The sequence below is a fragment of the Leucopleurus acutus genome (genome assembly GCF_964270905.1).
Source record: "Leucopleurus acutus genome assembly, chromosome: X".
NCBI lineage: Eukaryota > Metazoa > Chordata > Mammalia > Artiodactyla > Delphinidae > Leucopleurus > Leucopleurus acutus.
Window position 1 is genome coordinate 19,662,236 of NC_139148.1, and position 21,463 is coordinate 19,683,698.

Genomic DNA, 21,463 nt, shown 5'->3' on the forward strand with positions numbered 1-21,463 from the left:
CTAACTAGTGTCATTATAAGACAAGGATGATACACCAGGGGAGTGCACGCACAATGACAAGGCCATGTGAGGACACAGGGAGAAGGTGGCCATCTGCAAGTCACGGAGAGAGGCCTCAGGAGAAACCAACCTTGCTGATACCTTGATCTTGGACTTCCAGCCTCCAGAATTGTGAGAAAATAAATTTCTGTTATTTAAGCCTCACAGTCTGTGGTATTTTGTTACGACAGCTCAAGCTGACTAAGGCATCAGCTTCACCCGTGTTCTTGCCACTGTGTTCTACTTGCCAGGATGCCATCAAACTGAGGCCTGAAGGGTAGGAAAGGAGCAGCCAACTGACAGCCCTGAGAAAGGCGTTCCCAGCAGAAGGGACTGCACTCCCTGTAGTCCCCAGCAAGGAAAGCGAGGCTAGCACCATGATGAGGGAGAAGGCGCAGAGGGCCAGAGCACAGGCCCATGCCTGCAACTCCAAGGAGGGCAGGTTGTGACCAGATAAGCCCAAACTGAGAATGACCTGTAACTAGCAGCTTTGGAATTTGAGTCTCTAGATTTCCATGTAATTATGCAAAAAAAAAAAGGCATAGCAAATTTTCTTTGATTAATATTCAAATTAGCGTGCATTCTCTGAATACTGACATTGGAAGGAGGGCCAGAACTGAGGTACATAGTGCAGAAAAACATTTAAATTTGTTGTAGTTCATTTATATGTGCACACAAATTTTAGTCTGGTGTTAGAAAGGCTGCAAAATAAAATTAAATTAAGCAGTAAACCCATACATACATAAGCAAGAACAAAGGACATGCAAGCTTACTGAATCTAACTTACCTGGACAAATACAATGGCTTGTTGTGGATAATAAAGAGAGGCAGCTAATCCCATGAAAACAGGTGGATACACCAGCTTCTTTATTTTTGAACCTATTAAAAAAAAGGTTATGGACACCATCAGAGTATTCATTATTGTTACCATTACAGTTTGTGTCATATATCTAACATTGAGTAAGACTTCTTTGGTCTTAGACTGACAGAGAATGTGCCTAATATATGAACCAAAAAGGACCACCACATTTTCATAGCTTTAGGAAGATACAATTCACACAACTCATCCACTTAAATTGTACCATTCAATGGCTTTTAGTGTATTCACAGAGGTACAAGGCCATCACCACAACCAATTTTAGAAGTCATCACCCAAAAAGAATCCCCACATCCGTGAGCAGTCACTCCCCAATTCCTCCATGACCTCCAGCCCTAGGAAACCATTCATCTACTTTCTAACTCTATGGATTTGCCTACTCTGGACATTTCGTATAAATGGAATTATATAATATGTAGTCTTTTGCACCTGGCTTTTTTCATCAATACAATGTTTTCAAGAGAACCACCATTTCTAAGGAAACAGAAAAAAAGATTGTTTTAAAAAGAAAACCACACATTATTTTGGTTTCTAAGGTTTACATTCTTTCATAGTAAACTGGCTTCCTATTTAAATACTGAATGCAAGCATTCCTCTCCTCTCCTTTCCAATACCCCATAAAAATAACAGTAAAAGAATAAAACACAGATAATAAACCCACAACGAAGAGAAAATGTATGGAGGGGCTATTGGCTATTAAGAAGGGTCAACCAAGGTTCAGAAAACGGAGAGTGGATGGGAGCAAAAGGACAGACAGCCTTTAAATCCTGAGGAGGGGCCACAGCAGAGGAGGGAGCAGAATGTCCCTGGCAGCCCAGAGATGTCAGGTACCATGCAGGGTGGAGAGGGCAAACAGGGATCAAAATAGGGGGAGAAATACAAGTCCTGTGTGTGGACCAGGTGAGCCTCTCCTTCCTCCATGCCATGCCTGTGCAAAACTGCCTGTGGCCATGCCATCTCGCCAGACAAAATCTTAAAAGGGGGGCAGGGTATCGCTAAAGAAATGCCATGGATTTGCTGCTGAGAACCGAGACAGCTGGTGTGAGTGCATGTGCGTGTTAGTGCTGAAGAGTCCAGCCTTCCTCAGGTGGGCACTGTCACCCCCCCACCTAAGGGCAGTCCCCTTTTTGCTCTCCCTGAGGGAGAGCCTGCTTGCCAGCAAGACCCATCTACACACAAAATGTTCTTATTAGAGTTTCAATTGCCTTGTTCTTTCTTGTTTTGTTTTTTGCCTTGTTCTTAAACATGACTGTACAACTGAGGAAAGCTGAGGAAAGCCTGCAACATACAAGAGAAGATCAAGACAAGCAAGAAGGAAAAATGACCCTAAAGGAAAGAGAAGAACTTAAAAACAAAACTAAACCTGTTATTAAGTATCATCAATAAATTCAAGAAGCTACTGCATTAAAAGAAAAATGAGTTCTGTGAAAAGAGAGCAGAAAAGAGCTCTTGGAAATGACCAAAGTAAACTAATGCAAAAAGAATAAAATAGTCAAGAAAATACAAGAGACACATGGGGTCAGTTTAAATAGCTCAGTCACAAATAAATTCGAGTTCAGGAAAGAAAAAGAATGAGAGGAAATTTTCAAATAAATACAAGATATATATTTGCTTACAGCTGAGGGCTGCAAGCCACCAAAATGCCCAAACAAAGAATGAAAACATCTATATGTAGTCACAGCACCATGGAAGTTTAGAACATTGAAGACTAAGAGAAGATCCTCAAAGCTTCCAGAAAAAAAAAAAAAATGAATCACTTCATAAGGAACAATCACGCAGACTGGTTGCTGACTCTCACACCTGCAACGCTGGGTGCTAGAAGATGCAGCCAGAAAAGTTTTGATGGAGAACAAATTCTACAACCAACCAAACGATCACTAGGTATGAGTCCTTTCAGACTTGCAAAAACTTGGAAAGTTTACCTCCAACATAGGCTTTTTTGAAAGTGACTTAAGCATGTAGTTCAACAACATGGCAGCAAATCTAGGAGAAGACAACACGGACCCCAGGCAAAGGGGGTCAAACCCGAGAGCGTGGAGCCATGGCCCAAGACAACAGCTGTGTTGACTGAGTCTCAGTCTAGACTGTGAGAATACGTAGAGCCCTGGGAAAGGGAAAATGAACAGACAGAAGGATGGAGAGCTGGGAGAAATGAGAATGAGATTAAGAAAACTGGTAGAGGGTAAAACTGGAGAATACACTAGAAATGAACTTGACACAAGAAACAGTCTCCACTCAGAGGCACGGGGTTTTTGAGATGGGACGCATATAGATGCTAGTGCAATGTATGTTACTCACATTTACAAAGAAGAATGTAAGTGCTGTTTATCGGTCTTAAACTTTAAACAGACAAATCCCCCAAAATGGAACTGGGGTTACAGAAGAGAATACAAATACTATCAATCTAGACTCTTAATATTATGTTTCTCTCCCTGCCCTATTGCCTTGACTGAAAGGCTATAATTACTCCAGAAGAGAAAAGCCTTTTACACCCCTGGAAGCCCACCTGTACACTTGAAGCTTTAAGCACCTGGGCAGCTCATGAAGGTGAGGACCAGGTGGAGGACAGCAAACCCTCCAACCAGCCATTTTTCACTCCTCTAGGGAAAGCTGATAGGCAGCAGCTCTTGAGCTTCTAGCTCCTAGTGGTTCACACAATGAGCTGGGGGCCCCAGAACTTCTGGAAGAAAGTGCAATCCCCTGTCTCCCTGCCTATCTCCACACCCACACCTCCCAAGAAGCCAGTGGTCTAAACTGTAACCGTCAGCATTGCCAGAGGGGAACCACTGGCTGCCAGTGCTGCAGGGAGCCACCAGAAGGCAACAATGGTGGGCAACGACCACCTGCCACCCTTGGGTGCCCTGGTTGGGCCCACTTCCTCTGAATGATCATCCACTCATCTCTCTTCCAGAGAAGTACCTCTTGTCCTCACCACAGTCCTGGCCACCCTCACCACCATTATCTGCTGAATGCTCAAGAAACCTATCCATATGATCCAGCAATCCCTCTTCTGGGTATATACCCAAAGGAAATGAAATCAGTATCTTGAAGTATCCCATGGTCATTGCAGCATTATTCACAATAGCCAAGACATGAAACCAAACTAAGTGTCTTTCAATGGAAGAATGGATAAAGAAATTGTGGTATATATTTACCATGGAATATTATTCAGCCTTTAAAAGGAAGGACATTGTACCATGTGCAAAAATATGGATGAACCTGGAGGACATTATGCTAAGTGAAATAAGCCAGACAGAGAAAGAAAAAACAGTGCAAGATCTCACTGATATGTAGAATCTAAAAAAGTCAAACACATAGAAGCAGAGAGTAGAAGGGTGGTTATCAGGAGTGGGGAGGTGGGAGAAATGGGGAGGTGTTGGTCAAAGGGTACAAAGGTGCAGCTATGTAGGATGAATAAGCCTAGAGATTGAATGTACGGCATGATGACTACAGTTAGTAATACTGAACCCTGGACATTTACTAAGAGAGGAGATTTCAAGTGCTCTCATCACAAAAAAGGTAACTATATGAGAAGATATATTAATTAGCTCGACTCTAGTAATAATTTCACTATGTATACGTGTATCAAAACATCATGTTGTACACCTTAAATACATATAATTTTTATCAAAAAATAAAATTAAAATAAATAAAATGTTAGACTGAAAAAAAAGAAGAAAAGAAACTCCGCCAGGAGGGACCTTCTGAGCCCATCGTACTGCTGCCAGCATAGGGGACCAGGAGGGGCCTGAAAATCATTCTGACCACCCATGAACATACCTACCCTCCCACTCCCCACTCATCTTGCTTAGGGACCCCCCACCCCAATGTTGTTTACCTCAGGCCCTTGTACCCCAGCACCCACGGGAAAAGTTCTGTTGTTTGGTGCGTGCGCATGAGTATGTGTGCATGTGTACTTTTCTGAAAAAGAATTAAGGTTTTAAATTATTTTAATACAACTGAGCCCTCTCAGGAAAAGGAAGAAGAGAGAGGAACAAGCAAGAAAACAAAAGCAAAGGCAAAGGACCCGCAGTAGTGGTGTCCTTCTGCTGCTGTTCTGCCCAGGAGAGCATAGTCCCCAGTCGTCCGCAGGACAGTTACCACAGTGGATGTGCAGGAGATAAACACAGTTTAAAGAGCACACATGGCACAGGGAGCTCTCTTTAGGGCTGTAAAACTGCTCCACGTGCTCTACCCATGGAGAGGGAAGGAGGAAGCTAATCTAACTTGATTCCACGTTCCTGGCTCCCTAACACCCAGTCAAATTCCAACACCCTGGCCTTGGGATCTTCATAAATTCTAAACACTATCTAAATAACATAGGAATGCTTTCCTAGACAGCTTTACAGAAGGAGAGGAAAGAAGTTTGGGACAAAAAGCTGGTTCAACTATTGCCCAAGCTGATTAGTAACAACAAACTGCATTTAATTCTTATATATTCTGCACAAGACGGGAGGAGGACACAAAAACTACAACAGGAGTTCATTCCACACACTGGGGGAGTGGCACCAGGGCAGCATTCTTCCAGATTCTAAAAGTGCGGTTAAGGCGTGTATAGGAAGGGTTTTTTTGTTTGTTTGTTTGTTCTTTTGTGGTACGCGGGCCTCTCACTGTTGTGTCCTCTCCCGTTGCGGAGCACAGGCTCCGGATGCGCAGGCCCAGCGGCCATGGCTCACGGGCCCAGCCGCTCCACGGCATGCGGGATCTTCCTGGACCGGGGCACGAACCCGCGTCCCCTGCATCGGCAGGCGGATTCTCAACCACTGCGCCACCAGGGAAGCCCCAGCATGTATAGGAAGGTTTTTAATATTGAGAAATGGTTATCAAACTAGTCTCTATAGTTATCTTTTATGGGGACCGATTACAGGGTTCATAATCTTTATAATTTAGGAATTTTTGTGAAGTCTGAATTTTACAATCAATGAAACTTCAAGTAGCTCATAAATTCATCTCATTATAATAAAGTATTTTATCATCCTGTATTTCCTATAAATGTTTTGTAATCCAGCAGTAAGGTGTAGTAATATCTTTAAGTTGATATTTGTTAGCTTTTAATTCTAAGTATATATATATATTTTTTGCGGTACGCAGGCCTCCCACTGTTGTGGCCTCTCCCGCTGCGGAGCACAGGCTCCGGACGCGCAGGCTCAGTGGCCATGGCTCACGGGCCCAGCCGCTCCACGGCATGTGGGATCCTCCCGGACCAGGGCACGAACCCATGTCCCCTACATCGGCAGGCGGACTCTCAACCACTGCACCACCAGGGAAGCCCCTAATTTTAAGTATATTTTTTTAAAATATTTATTTATTTCGCTGCATTAGGTCTTAGTTGCAGCACGCGGGATCCTTGTGGCATGCAGGCTCTTTGTTGCAGCGCACGGGCTTCTCTCTAGTTATGGCACGTGGGCTCTAGAGCACAGAGGCTCAGTAGTTGTGATGCACAGGCTCTCTAGTTGTGGTGCAAAGGCTCCAGAGTGTGCGGGCTCAGTAGTTGCGGCACGCAGGCTCAGTTGCCCTGTGGCATGTGGGATCCTAGTTCCCTGACCAGGAATGGAACCTGCGTCCTCTGCACTGGAAGGTGGATTCTTAACCACTGGACCCCAGGGAAGTCCCTAATTTTAAGTATTTTTACAAGTTTTTATCATCACTGACTGAAGGTACAAGACATCAAGAAATTAATAAACTCTCCATTAAATCACTGTTACTAGGAATAATAGCCTGATCTTTTATTTTAATATAAATTTATTTTATTTATTTTTGGCTGCATTGGGTCTTCAATGTTGTGCATGGGCTTTCTCTAGTTGCAGAGAGTGGGGCCACTATTCGTTGTGGTGCGTGGACTTCTCATTGAGGTAGCTTCTCTTATTGTGGAGCATGGGCTCTAGGCGCGTGGGCTTCAGTAGTTGTGGCACGTGGGCTTCAGTAGTTGTGGCTCGCAGGCTCTAGAGCGCAGGCTCAGTAGGTGTGGTGCACGGACCCAGTCGCTCTGTGGCATGTGCAATCTTCCCAGGCCAGGGCTCAAACCCACATCCCCTGCATTGGCAGGCGGATTTTTAACCACTGTACCAACAGAGAAGCCCTAATAGCTTAATCTTAATAGTGAAACATTTACAGTTTCTCAGGTGACAGATCTTCATTAATGAAAGTTCACTCTTTCTGTATCAAAGAGCAACAGGAATTTGACCAAGTAAATGTACCTATAAAGGATAACTAATTTCTTTTTTTACTCTAATTAATTTTTTTATTGGAGTATAGTTGATTTACAATGCTGTGTTAGTTTCTGCTGTACAGCAAAGTGAGTCAGTTATACATATACATATATCCACTCTTTTCTATACTCTATTCCCATATAGGTCATCACAGAGTATTGAATAGAGTTCCCTGTGATATTCAGTAGGTTCTTATTAGAGAAAATGATTTTTTTTTTTTCCCGGTACGCGGGCCTCTCACTGCTGTGGCCTCTCCCGTTGCGGAGCACAGGCTCCAGACACGCAGGCTCAGCGGCCATGGCTCACGGGCCCAACCGCTCCACGGTATGTGAGATCTTCCCGGACCGGGGCACGAACCCGCATCCCCTGCATCGGCAGGCGGACTCTCAACCACTGTGCCACCAGGGAAGCCCCTGATCTTTTTTTTTTTTTTAACATCTTTATTGGGGTATAATTGCTTTACAATGGTGTGTTAGTTTCTGCTTTATAACAAAGTGAATCAGTTATACATATACATATGTTCCCATATTTCTTCCCTCTTGCATCTCCCTCCCTCCCACCCTCCCTATCCTACCCCTCTAGGTGGTCACAAACCACCGAGCTGATCTCCCTGTGCTATGCGACTGCTTCCCACTAGCTAGCTATTTTACGTTTGGGAGTGTATATATGTCCATGCCACTCTCTCACTTTGTCACAGCTTACCCTTCCCTCCCCCCATATCCTCAAGTCCATTCTCTAGTAGGTCTGTGTCTTTATTCCCATCTTGCCCTTAGATTCTTCACGATCTTTTCTCTTTCTTCTTAGATTCCATATATATGTGTCAGCATACAGTATTTGTTTTTCTCTTTCTGACTTACTTCACTCTGTATGTCAGACTCTAGGTCCATCCACCTCACTACAAATAACTCAATTTCATTTCTTTTTATGGCTGAGTTAATATTCCATTGTATATATGTGCCACATCTTCTTTATCCATTCATCTGTTGATGGACACTTAGGTTGCTTCCATGTCCTGGCTATTGTAAATAGAGCTGCAGTGAACATTTTGGTACATGACTCTTTTTGAATTATGGTTTTCTCAGGGTATATGCCCAGTAGTGGGATTGCTGGGTCGTATGGTAGTTCTATTTTTAGTTTTTTAAGGAACCTCCATACTGTTCTCCATAGTGGCTGTATCAATTTACATTCCCACCAACAGAGCAAGAGGGTTCCCTTTTCTCCACACCCTCTCTAGCATTTATTGTTTGTAGACTTTTTGATGATGGCCATTCTGCCCAGTGTGAGACGATATCTCATTGTAGTTTTGATTTGCATTTCTCTAATGATTAATGATGTTGAGCATTCTTTCATGTGTTTGTTGGCAATCTGTATATCTTCTTTGGAGAAATGTCTATTTAGGTCTTCTGCCCATTTTTGGATTGGGTTGTTTGTTTTTTTGATATTGAGCTGCATGAGCTGCTTGTAAATTCTGGAGATTAATCCTTTGTTGGTTGCTTCATTTGCAAATATTTTCTCCCATTCTGAGGGTTGTCTTTTGGTCTTGTTTATAGTTTCCTTTGCTGTGCAAAAACTTTTAAGTTTCATTAGGTCCCAGTTGTTTATTTTTGTTTTTATTTCCATTTCTCTAGGAGGTGGGTCAAAAAGGATCTTGCTATGATTTATGTCATAGAGTGTTCTGCCTATGCTTTCCTCTAAGAGTTTGATAGTGTCTGGCCTTACATTTAGGTCTTTAATCCATTTTGAGTTTTCTTTTTGTAACCAAAAGTATATAATTTCTTTCATTTTATTTTTTTACAATTTCTATATATGTTTAAAATCAAATATACTGGAGAAAACAACCAGATCAATTATACATCAAGAAGGCCATATTCAGGAACTAACTCATTATTCCAAAAACTGGTAAGTGAAAAGAAAGAATCAAATGTATATGTTATGTCTCCCTTATGAACTATTTAAAAAAAAAACTACAAAATTGTACCTACCTCTAGCCAAAAGGAGTCCAACAACTCCAGAAAAACCAATAACACCAAGTCTTGGAAAAAATCCAGGAGGTGCATTTTGGAGATATTCATAGCTGTCTATAATAGAATCAGACCAGGAAACAGTTTTATAAATTGCTCATTAAAAAACAAAACATGTACATCAACTATACTTCAATTAAACATAAACATAAACAAAAAGAACAAAACAAAAAAGTCAAATATAAGTAGCATATATAGTAGCAAATGCTTTTCAAATAATGTATTCTTTGCTTTCTGTTAATATGCTTCTTTTCAACAAGTTCTTTTTATGTAAGAGATAAACATGATTTACTAGTTACATTGCAAGTATCCAATTTTCAAACACTTTTTAGCCTGATGACATTCTGACAATAAAGTAATGTTAGATTACCTTCATATTCCTGAAGGCAACAGATCTGAATCAATTATTCATAAGGGCAGAAAGACAAATACAGGAATCCCTTGCTATCCAAACACAGAAACAGAATAAATTTGGATAAATCTTTGGATAGATCTGTCGCTATCTGAAGCTTTGCTGCTTGCTCTCTAAAATTCAGGAACCAAATACATTAGACTCAGGAAAAAAAATGTATCTTTTGCCATCTGAATTCATTATTTAAACTCAAGAATAACTCTGGATAATGAAGGAAATTTGTAGTGCAAGTATATGCAGGAAATAGTCGCTGTTGATAGATAAATACAAATAAATGCAACATGTGAGTCTACTTGCCACGCCTGACCATGCATTATGACCTCATTCGCATGAGGCTGCCTCTCCTCTCCCCTGAGCCAATGCCACCAAATAAAAGCTAGCTTAAGTCCTACCTCCTCAGAAAAGTCTTTCCTATACTCATCAGCCCACACCTCTCTTTCTCCTCTAAAGTTCCACCATATTTATTTTCTCTACTGTCATTTGGTGCCTAATTGTACGGCCCTTGTTTTTAATTATTCAGGGTGTATTTTATGTCTCCTCAAAGAGAATATCTGCTCCTTAATGGTGGACTGCTTAGACTTCTATGTCATTTTCCCCCAGTGGTAAATAGTGGATGTTCACTCAACAGATACTTATTTGAAGCCCTGCTAGGAGTTAATGGATACTGAATGAATTAACAAAGGGATTTCAGCTAGGTCACGACTTGAAAAGCCTGCAGGTCTCTCAACCTCATCTTCAGCACTCCCGATCTGCTTCCAGTTCCCGGCACATGCAACACTAAGTCACCACTCCAAGCCTTGGTCATGCTGTGCCCTCTGTGTGGAATGCCTCCCAATTCCCACCCCCATGTTTTGGTGTGGCTAACTGTTCCTTCAAGACTCATCTCAGAACTCCTTCCCTGACTGCTCCCATCTCCCCAATCTCTGTTAAACTAGTCTCTTTCCTCTGTACCTTCAATGGTGGTCTACGACTGTCTCTGTATTTGTGCTAGTATTGAACACTTTATTATATGCACCTCAGTGGCTGTGACCACTGGCTCAATCAGCCTCTCTCTTCAATGCCTGCCATGATGGTGACTTAACAGACGTACATGGAACTGAATTAACTGGAATACTCAATAATTCTCTCGTCTAGATAATACTAGGCATGTGCCAGTTATCCTTTTCTTGGCTTCTTTGGGAAATGTGGTGATCATTTTAAATACTACTATAGGGCTTGTGTTCTTTGCACCAATTCCTGTCTGGTCTTTTACTTATTTTGCCTTTAACCGGGTTTTAACTTTTCATCCTCTTGTCTGGGTCATTTGAGGCAATTTTCTGCTTCCCTTTATTTTTGCCTACCAGCATGGTATTTTCAATTCTAGACAGGCGCACAGAGCAGGTGATAGAAGGACACCCAGATGCCTTGGTGAGCTGAGCCAAAGTGGGAAAATCACAAAGAAATGGGAAAGAAGATATGCTGTAAGACTACACTAAATATGAAGCCCAGCTTCTAGCAACATGTCTTGGCTATGACTCCTGGGAAATGGACTGGTTGCTTTGGCAGACAACAATGCAACTCATAATGGAACGTTTCTTCTTAAGTCTTTGCAGTAACTATGAGTCCAGGAGAAGAAAAAAAAGACTCATATTGCAAATACTGCCTACTGCTGTGAATCAATGGGGAATGATAGGCGACAATGAAGAGACACCTCAGTCACACATATAGATAAAAGATCAGGAGTTCTTTAGCTTCCTCAGGTAAAAAATGAAGGTAGCAAAGTACCTAACTGCCAAGGTTGTTATGAGGATTGTACATAAATTAATACTTTCAAAGCACTTAGACTAGTTCCTGACACCTAATAAGCACTAAATAAGTGTTTATAAAATTAAGATATTAACATACATGAATAATTTAAAGAAGTGGTAAGCTACTAATATGTCTGTCTTCAAATGAAGAATTTACTTATATAGTAGTCTCAGGGGTATCAGTGCATCAATACTATGATAATCTTCACTAAGAAATAAATTGTACTCATGCTTATTTTATTGTCATGGAAACACTTGTAAAAACAAGAGGATGACTGGCTGAGATGTCCAATAAAGGGAATGAAATATGATCAATGTCTATTAATTTATCATTTCCTGATATTAGTTAGAACATAGACTGTGAAACCAGTTTATGAGTGTATGTGTTAAGTGAATGTGAAAAACAATCAAAGGCGATAAAGAACAAATGAAAACATGTAAGAACACTATGAATTATGCAATAAAGCCTTTCCTAGGCACACCAGCCCAGTTCCTTCCTGCCTCTAAACTTCTGTAACATGTATTAATAGCTGTGCCAATGAGCTATCCTGATTCTGAAAACCTATTGATGAGTTAGGACATTGCACCTGGAGATAGATTTAAAGAAAGAAAATCCAGTGTATCTGCATCTGCTAGGCCAACAATCCTAATGATCTTGAAGAGACTTACCTGAGTGTTTGGGGACACTAGTTCTCTGAAATCTGATGAAAAAATAGATTCTCTTTCCAGAAAAATCCAAATAGCTCTAAAATTCTACATACAATTTTAAGGAATTCACAGATCTCCTGGAGCCCATCCATGGCCTCTCAGTTAAAGAATCCAATGTCAAAAAACAAAAAAAACAAAAAAAAGAATCCAATGTCAAACAAACTGATTATGCCTAATTAAAAATCGACTTACCTAACCCCCACTGAACCACACTTTGCATCTTGGGCTTAGTTTGGGAGTACATTTCCTAAAAAGATGAGAAAAAAAAAAGAATCAATAGGATTTGCTGATTAGAAAGTAGCAATAAATATATTTGTCTTTACTGAATAAATTATCATGTTATTAGCACTTTTTGAACAAAGGGATATACTCTCTACCTGGGTTTTTTGTGTTGTTTTTCCTTTTCTAATTTCCCCTTCACCACAAATTGCTCAGCAGAATGGCTTATTATTGCGACAGGAAGCAAACATTTCAAGTAGAGTGGTTTCAACAACCCAGCCTTTTCATTCTTCTATTGAAATTGAGGAGGACGAAAAAAATCAATCCCCTTGATAATTAAAGTGGATATTCTTTCCCTGTGAGATTAAATCATTCATATTAAGTCTATTTCCTGATTTGCCATGATTTTAGAGCCTATATCTGAAAATTGCCCATTTGAAGCAGGAATGACCAGCTTTAATGGGACAAAGGAGTCTATATCCAGGTTTGGAGAAACATTTACCCCAATTGAGCAAATGAAGTATTTAACATTCTCTTAACCACAACAGTAAAAAGGCTTTGTACATGAACATCAGATGATCCTAAAGAAAGCAAGGGACTACTTCAAAAAGTGTACAGTAAAGATGGGAAAAGAGATATGTGGGTATCAGAAGATATCAGAACCTGTTGTCACATGGAAAAGAATTTGTTTATTTTAATTCAGTTCAAGTCAGAGCAAGTTATCCTAATACTGTTAAATGGCCTTAAATAATAAGTGCTGAATTTGGGGGAGGACATAAAGAACATTAAAAAAACCTGAGTACTGCTTCATTAAAATCTATTATTAGTTTTTTTCTGCACATGAAAAGAGAAAAACTACAGATCAATGTCTAGACTGACTGCCCACTTCTTTTGCTAGCATAATCTGTTTACTATGAAGAAAAATTAAATCAGCTCTTGAAGAAAGGGACTAGAACTTGTAGGCCTGAAAATGGAGCCAGGAATGAGAAAAATTTTCATTCATGAAGACTTCAATCTATAGGAAAATAAAACCAGTGTAATCACACAAAAAAGCTTTTTTTACATATAACTAGTACAAATAAACATATTGATAACTATTCTGAGGGGTTTTGTTGCACTAAAAGCATCATGCACAGATGAAAATGTAAAAACCAAAAAGCAACCTTGGGTTGAAAGGTAGAGACAAAGTACGTTTATAACCACAAAAAAAAAAAAAGAGCAAGAGAGAAATAACAGTAGTCATGCCTACATGATACAGAAATATTTGCAAATGTGCTGACCTTATCTTAACCACTGGCAGATGGTTTAAAAATCTTCTAGTCCATTCTCTACGTCTGCGGCTTTATTCCTGTCCTGCCCCTAGGTTCTTCAGAACCTTTTTTTTTTTATATTCCATATATATGTATTAGCATACAGTATTTGTTTTTCTCTTTCTGACTTACTTCACTCTGTATGACAGACTCTAGGTCCATCCACTACAAATAACTCAATTTCGTTTCTTTTTATGGCTGAGTAATATTCCATTGTATATATGTGCCACACCTTCTTTATCCATTCATCTGTTGATGGACACTATGTCCTGGCTATTGTAAATAGAGCTGCAATGAACATTGTGGTACATGACTCTTCTTGAATTATGGTTTTCTCAGGGTATATGGCCAGGAGTGGGATTGCTGGGATGTATGGTAGTTCTATTTTCAGTGTGGTTTTTTTTTGTTGTTTTTTTTTTTGCGGTACGCGGGCCTCTCACTGCTGTGGCCTCTCCCGTTGTGGTGCACAGGCTCCGGATGCGCAGGCCCAGCGGCCATGGCTCACGGGCCCAGCTGCTCCACGGCATGTGGGATCTTCCCAGACCGGGTCACGAACCTGTGTCCCCTGCATCAGCAGGCGGACTCCCAACCACTGTGCCACCAGGGAAGCCCCTATATTCAGTTTTTTAAGGAACCTCCATACTATTCTCCATAGTGGCTTGAGGACACAGGGAGAGGGAAGGGTAAGCTGGGACAAAGTGAGAGAGTGGCAATGGACATATATATACCACCAAATGTAAAATAGATAGCTAGTGGGAAGCAGCCGCATAGCACAGGGAGATCAGCTCGGTGCTTTGTGACTACGTAGGGGGGTGGGATAGGGAGAGTGGGAAGGAGACACAAAATGGAGGAGATATGGGGATATATGTATATGTATAACTGATTCACTTTGTTATAAAGCAGAAACTAACACACAATTGTAAAGCAAGTATACTCCAATAAAGATGTTAAAATTAAAAAATCTTCTAGAACAAGAGAATAAAGTTTAAGTGTGTTACAACACATTATGTATAAAGTCTTTAGGTATTTCGTAACTCAATAATATGGTTACGGTACTTTAGTCTAATGGCCTAATTTATGCTATTTTCTTTCTAAATTAGTGAACAAAAGTTCAGCATTGGCACAGACAGTGGAAATTAAAAATTCTAAAACAAGTTCTGGATGAAAATTGAGTTTATCATCTCAAGCAAAGTAAATCTAGACCACGTCACACACATCTACATTCTTTTACTTTGTCATCAGTTTTCAAAATCAAGATCAAGTGTGGCAAATATACATATCAAAGCCCACGAAAACATTCTGTAGACTGTAAATTTTGGTTTCCAATGTTAAAAATTGCACACATGCTTTCATGAACATAATGACAAATGCCTGATTTAAAACCTGAGCAGTAAAAGTCAATCTGTATATGCAGATCTTTGGTCACTAAGGGAAACAGTTAAGTACTCAAGTATGTAATTCTACCCTCTTGTAGTTATCTACCCTCCTATTATAGCATTCAAAATCCTCTGTACCCATTCTTGTTTAAAGTGGTACTGGGATTTCCCTGGTGGCACACTTGTTAAGAATCTGCCTGCCAATGCAGGGGACACGGGTTTGAGCCCTGGTCCAGGAGGATCCCACATGCCTCAGGGCAACTAAGGCCGTATGCCGCAACTACTGAGCCTGCGGTCTAGAGCCCGTGAGCCACAACTATTGAGCCTGCGCGCTACAACTACTGAAGCCCGTGCGCCTAGAGCCCGTGCTCCGCAACAAGAGAAGCCACCTCAATGAGAAGCCTGCACACCACAACGAAGAGTAGCCCCGGCTCGCTGCAACTAGAGAAAGCCAGCATGCAGCAACAAAGACCCAACACAGCCAATAATAAATAAATAATTAATTAAAAAATAAAATAAAATAAAGTGGTACTGACTTGTAGAATCTCTGTGGGGAGAGAAACTTCCTAATTTTGATATAAATGTTTACATAGTTCCAGCCCCATATCCTCCCCTGGTGGACAATAATGTTTTCATAGCCGCAACCAACAAGATAGGCACCATGGGGGAAATCCCTGGTGGTCCAGTAGTTAGGACTCGGCGCTTTCACTGCCGTGGCCCATGTTCAAGTCCTGGTCGGGGAACTAAGATCCCACAAGCCAAACGGCCTGCCCCCCAAAAAAAGATAGGTACCATGGGCCTCTGCTCTCTAGTCAACGTGACACAGGCTGCCCAGTGGGAGGGAAACTCTCTCTGCAGCTATGGTGACAGCTGCCACCAGGAAGCTAGGGCTCTCTGCTCCCCTCCAGAGATGGCACTGACGAACATTTTTAAGTCAGGCACTCTTAAGTTGGGGCCCTTTATTGTGCCTTTTTCTGAAAACATGCAGCCAGTACAGACTTTTTACTACTGACTCTAAACAGAAATGCATTCATTCCATTTTCAGAACAGCTCTCTGTACCTGACACCAACTTGTATATGGTTCGCAATAATGTCGGAGATGGGAGATGCTTTCTTCAAGTTGGGTCCTTGGCTCTTCCACATATTTAGACTGACCCTCAGGAACAGAGTAGAGTGAAAGCTGCAAAGATTGAAAAACAAAATAAAAAGAAATTAAGAAGTGTATACAGTAATGAAATAACAATCAATTATTAAATTTGTAATAATTCACAAACTACAGTGAATAAGGGTTATGTGCACCCTGAACCTTGCTTCAGACGATCTTTGCACCTTAATCAATAAGGACAAGGCCAAGAGAGCAGGGCTATGAGGTGTCCTAGCCTCCCCCAACCCTACTCATAGCAGATAAAGCAGTCCCCTTTTACCCATTTTATATATTAGTATTTGTTATTTCATCTTAGATTTAGTTTGGAAAAAGGATTCTATTACTATAAATGGTGGGTCGGAGGTGGGATAGGAAAAAAAAGCTTGAGGATAACTGAATAGCATATGACTTAGCTCTAGTGATCAGTCTAGTGCTATTCAAAGCAGAATAGCAGGTTTGTTCCCCACCAGAGAGGAAACATTTCACAGCCACCAATGGCTGCCTTCTTCACCCTCAAAAATGCCACTGTCCCAAGGCCTGAGAAGAAGAGAGTAAAGGGCAAAAAAACAAGCTATTTAGCTTTAGGTAAACACCATTCAAGTAACCCTGACCATAACTGAAGGTAGATCTTTATGACACTTTACTCAAAGTCAAAAGAAACCAAATATCTAAAATAATCAGTGGGAAGTATAGACAAAAAGGAATGTAAACAATGGAGAGATGATTTCCTGTTTTATTTATTTAGTATTTATTAAGCATCTACTTATGAGCCTCTAATCCAGCCAAGAAGCAGGATGAACCCTGGTCTTTAATTTCTTAGGAGAGGGGAAAATGTGAATGTTTTCCTGGCTTGATAAGCAGTCTGGAAGCAGGCAGATCACTTAGAAGTGACTTGTGCTTGCAATCTACTGGGACAGAGCAGATTCCCCACTAAAAATCTAGGAAATATTCCTTAATTATGCCCTTAGCTAAGTACCATTAATTAAAGTTGAAAAAGCCATAGTCTAGCAGCTTCCCACAAGGAAGCACTATTTCCTCCTTTTAAATATCTTCTGAATTGTCCTATCTTCCTGATATTCAATTTGTATGCTTCCCATAGTAACCAAATCACATATTCAAAATGTATCACATGTTACCTCATTAACCTTCACAGCAGCTTTGTGAGATGAGTCCTTTTTTGCTGATGCATAGACTTTGAAGGTGAGCAGGCTCAGGCTGGCCGGCCCCACAGACCTCTGAATTACCTGAAACACAGAAACAATCTTAAGCCTTCTCTCAATTCTACAAACTGAAGGTACATAACGTGGGCACATTTGCAACCTCAGCCCCTCCTGCCCTGAGAGGCTTATTGCGCGTTATGAGAAATGTATTCCCGAAGTTTTATGGAAGTCAGAAACAAAAGAACATGTTCTCGTGGACTTAAAATTCCAGGTCACCTTTATCTTCATTTCCAAAACAGTAGTTCCTGAGTTTTCTACTTAGCCTTTCAAGGAAAATAAAAGATACACCTCCGCTACCCTCCCCAATAACAACAGGGGAAGGAGCTTTTTTTTTTGGCTGCATTGGGTCTTTGTTGCCATGCACGGGCTTTCTCTAGTTGCAGCGAGCGGGGGCTACTCTTGGTTGTGCTGCGCGGGCTACTCATTGCGGTGGCTTCTCTTGTTGTGGAGCATGGGGTTTAGGCGCACAGGCTTCAGTAGTTGTGGCACACAGGATCAGTACTTGTGGCTCTTGGGCTCTAGAGCGCAGGCTCAGCAGTTGTGGCACACGGGCTTAGTTGCTCCGCGGCATGTGGGATCTTCCCAGACCAGGGCTTGAACCCGTGTCCCCTGCATTAGCAGGTGGATTCTTTAACCACTGTGCTACCAGGGAAGCCCGGGAAGGAGTTTTTAATGATCTCACCTAGTAATTCATTGAACAGGGTGAAGATTCTTTCGATAATTCCAATAATCAAACTTTGAGCAGCTCTCCCTTTCCATTCCCACTCAGAACCCCTCTCTCCCAGCCTCAGTTCCCAAACTCAGTCTCTTTCTGTGCCTTGCTCTCCCTGACTAGGTCACTCATGCCCATGGCTTCAACATGAAGCATGATCCCTAGATATGCAGCTCCAGCCCAGAGCTCTCTCCTGAGTTCCCAACTCATTTATCCTATTACTTCTGGACATTTCCACTTGGATGGGACACAAGTTCCCTACACCAAGAACACCCAAAACCAACTCATCAGGATCCTGTCTGTGCCTCCAAGTCTATACTAGGCCTGATAGGTGAATGTGTGCTGTGGAATCTAGAAAGTTTTAAAAGTGACACATTTTAAAAATTAATACACAGCACTTGACCATCTTGCATCCTTACCCCAGAAATGCCCCCTCTTCCTCTACTTCTTCTCTCAGGAATGATGCCGCCATCCAACTAGACAGCCCAATTGGAAACTCTGAGGTCATCTCCACTGCCTCCCCCCACCATCCTATTGGTCATTAAGTCCTGTTAATTCTGCCTATTAAATAAACTTAATTCACTCTCTCCTCTTTATCTTCTCCTGTACAATCTTCCCTTGGGCCCTTGTTTCTTTCCTGGATTGTTTCAACAGCTTAATTCTAAATGTTCACCTGGCCCTCTGATGACTCAAACCACCACAATGCAAAAGAATGATCTTTCTGAACTGCAAACCCGAGTATCTTCTATCCTTATTTGAGATCCTTTGGTATTCATTACCTAGGACTTTTATGTGAGCCAAACAAGGCCCATTTATGATCTGACGCCAACCACCTTCTTAACTTCATCTGTCACTCTGCCTTTTCCCACAAAACTTGAACTCCCTATATTTCTCCCATGCTGCTTCCCAGCCTCATGGGTTCACACATGCTGGCTCCTCTGCCTAGAATGTTCCATATTTGCTTTGCCTTTCTGCACAAGTGCCTAAGAGCATGGAGACTTATTGCTTTTCTTTTCTTATTTATCCATTTATTTATGTCTATCAAGTTCTCCCTCCCAAACTGGAAGCCCTTTCAGGATGGGGCTGTGTCTTACCCTGTATTCCTCATGTCTATAACTGTGCCTAACACATAAGAAATGCTCAAGAACTGTTTAATGCCTGCATGAATGGACAGAGAGAGGCAAAAAATAAATGACTGGTTGACTTGTTCTAACTACTTAGGCATGATTTGGCATCACAGAAATCATATTCCTGAGATCTGCAGTGCCCGTAATGTGAAAGACTTCGCTACTCTGTAATACTCACAAAACATATAATGCTAGATAAAACCTAAAAAGGTCTGTTGAAATGTATGCCTTGGGCTTCCCTGGTGGCACAGTGGTTAAGAATCCACCTGCTAATGCAGGGCACATGGGTTCAAGCCCTGGTCCGGGAAGATCCCACGTGCCACAGAGCAACTAAGCCCGTGCGCCACAACTACTGAGCCTGAGCTCTAGAGCCTGCGATCCACAACTACTAAGCCCAGGCACCACAACTACTGAAGCCCGCACACCTAGAGCCCGTGCTCCGCGACAAGAGAAGCCACTGCAGTGAGGAGCCCGCGCACTGCAATGAAGAGTAACCCCCACTCGCCTTAACTAAAGAAAGCCCACACACAACAACGAAGACCCAACGCAGCCAAAAAAAATGAATAAAAAAAATTTTTTTAAATGTATGCCTGAAGTCGCACACAAAAACAGAAATACCCATATTTCAGAAGCAAATAAAGAGCTAGAAGCTATTTTTAAAAGGAGTGGTTATTACTTAAACTGGTTTAAAAATAACACATCCTAAAGCATTAAGTGGAATACTTAAAAGATATTTATTTCCAGGCAATATTGCCACGAACTTTTTTTGCCTCCAGGATAAAGGTTAGTGAGCCACTGCTGACAGTCAGTGTGGTCCCTCCCTACTTCCCAGGAGAGGGCCTATGAGGCTGCTGGTATCTACAGGTGCCAACTCACTGCTCTCTGCCTTCTGGGTTTGTCCACAACCTACTGACAACACTGCTTAAACTGGGGACTTTCCACTGAGCCAGCTGGCAGGCACCGCCCCAACTTTGTTTCAGATTCCCTTTCTTACTGTCAATAGCTGGTGCCCCACCCCTTTTCCCACTTCCTCATCCAAGCATTTTGGGTTCATGTTGTCCCCTTTTTCATCCTCATTTGATATAATGCCTTGTGTTGACCTTTTAAATTCTTTTCTTTTTTTAATAAATTTACTTATTTTTGGCTGCGTTGGGTCTTTGTTGCTGCATGCAAGAGCTCTTTGGTTGTGGCGAGCGGGGGCTACTCTTCGATGCGGTGCGCAGCTTTCTCATTGCAGTAGCTTCTCTTGTTGCGGAGCATGGGCTCTATGTGTATGAGCTTCAGCAGTTGTGGCTCGTGGGCTCCAGAGTGCAGGCTCAGTAGGTGTGATGCACAGGCTTAGCTGCACACTGCATGTGGGATCTTCCCGGACCAGGGATTGAACCCGTGTCTCCTGCACTGGCAGGCGCATTCCTAACCACTGCGCCACCAGGGAAGTCCCCAGATACCTTTCTGAGTTAGTGTTTTTGTTTCCTTTTGATATATTCCTGGAAGTGGAATTGCTGGATCATATGGTAGGTCTATTTTTAATTTTTTTTGAAGAACCTCCATACTGTTTTCCATGGTAGCCGCACCAATTTACAATTCTATCAGCAGCGCACAAGGGTTCCCTTTTCTCCATATCCATGCCAGCATTCATCTCGTCTTTTCTTTTTTAACATATATATTTATCTACTTATTTTATTATTTATTTTTGGCTGTGTCGGGTCTCAGCTGCAGCATGCAGGATCTTCGTTGCGGTGCACAGGCTCTTTGTTGCGGGGTGTGGGCTTCTCTCTAGTTGTGGCGTGCAGGTTTTCTCTCTCTAGTTGTGGCTCTCAGGCTCCAGAGTGTGTGGGCTCCGTAGTTTGCAGCATGCATGCACAGTAGTTGCGGCGCGTGGGCTCAGTTGCCCCACAGCATGAGGGATCTTAGTTCCCTGACCAGGGATCGAACCCACGTCCCCACATTGGAAGGAAGATTCTTAACCACTGGACCACCAGGGAAGTCCCTCATCTCTTGTCTTTTTGATGATGGCCATTGTAACAGAGGTGAGGTGGTATGTCATGGTGGTTTTTCTTTTTAAAGAAGGTGTTGCAGGTAGGAGTTTATTAATTTATTTATTTTTGCTGTGTTGCATCTTTGTTTCTGTGAGAGGGCTTTCTCTAGTTGTGGCAAGCGGGGGCCACTCTTTATCGCAGTGCGCAGGTCTCTCTCACTATGGTGGCCTCTCTTGTTGCAGAGCACAGGCTCCAGACGCGCAGGCTCAGTAGTTGTTGCTCACGGGCCCAGTTGCTCCGCGCCATGTGGGATCCTCCCAGAC

At 41.9% G+C, this 21,463-nt stretch overlaps 1 protein-coding gene across 1 annotated transcript in view; it reads right to left on the reverse strand.

The window, feature by feature from the left end:
• The window catches only part of APOO (apolipoprotein O), a 57,409-nt gene that overhangs the window by 17,732 nt on the left and 18,214 nt on the right, over positions 1-21,463 (reverse strand). Inside the window, exons 2-6 of the mRNA XM_082864317.1 lie at positions 17,239-17,346; positions 16,019-16,138; positions 12,246-12,300; positions 9,108-9,203; positions 827-918 (exon numbers count right to left, since the gene is read on the reverse strand). Of these exons, the coding sequence (XP_082720443.1) occupies positions 827-918; positions 9,108-9,203; positions 12,246-12,300; positions 16,019-16,138; positions 17,239-17,346 (471 nt within the window). The remainder of the gene's footprint in view (positions 1-826; positions 919-9,107; positions 9,204-12,245; positions 12,301-16,018; positions 16,139-17,238; positions 17,347-21,463) is intronic.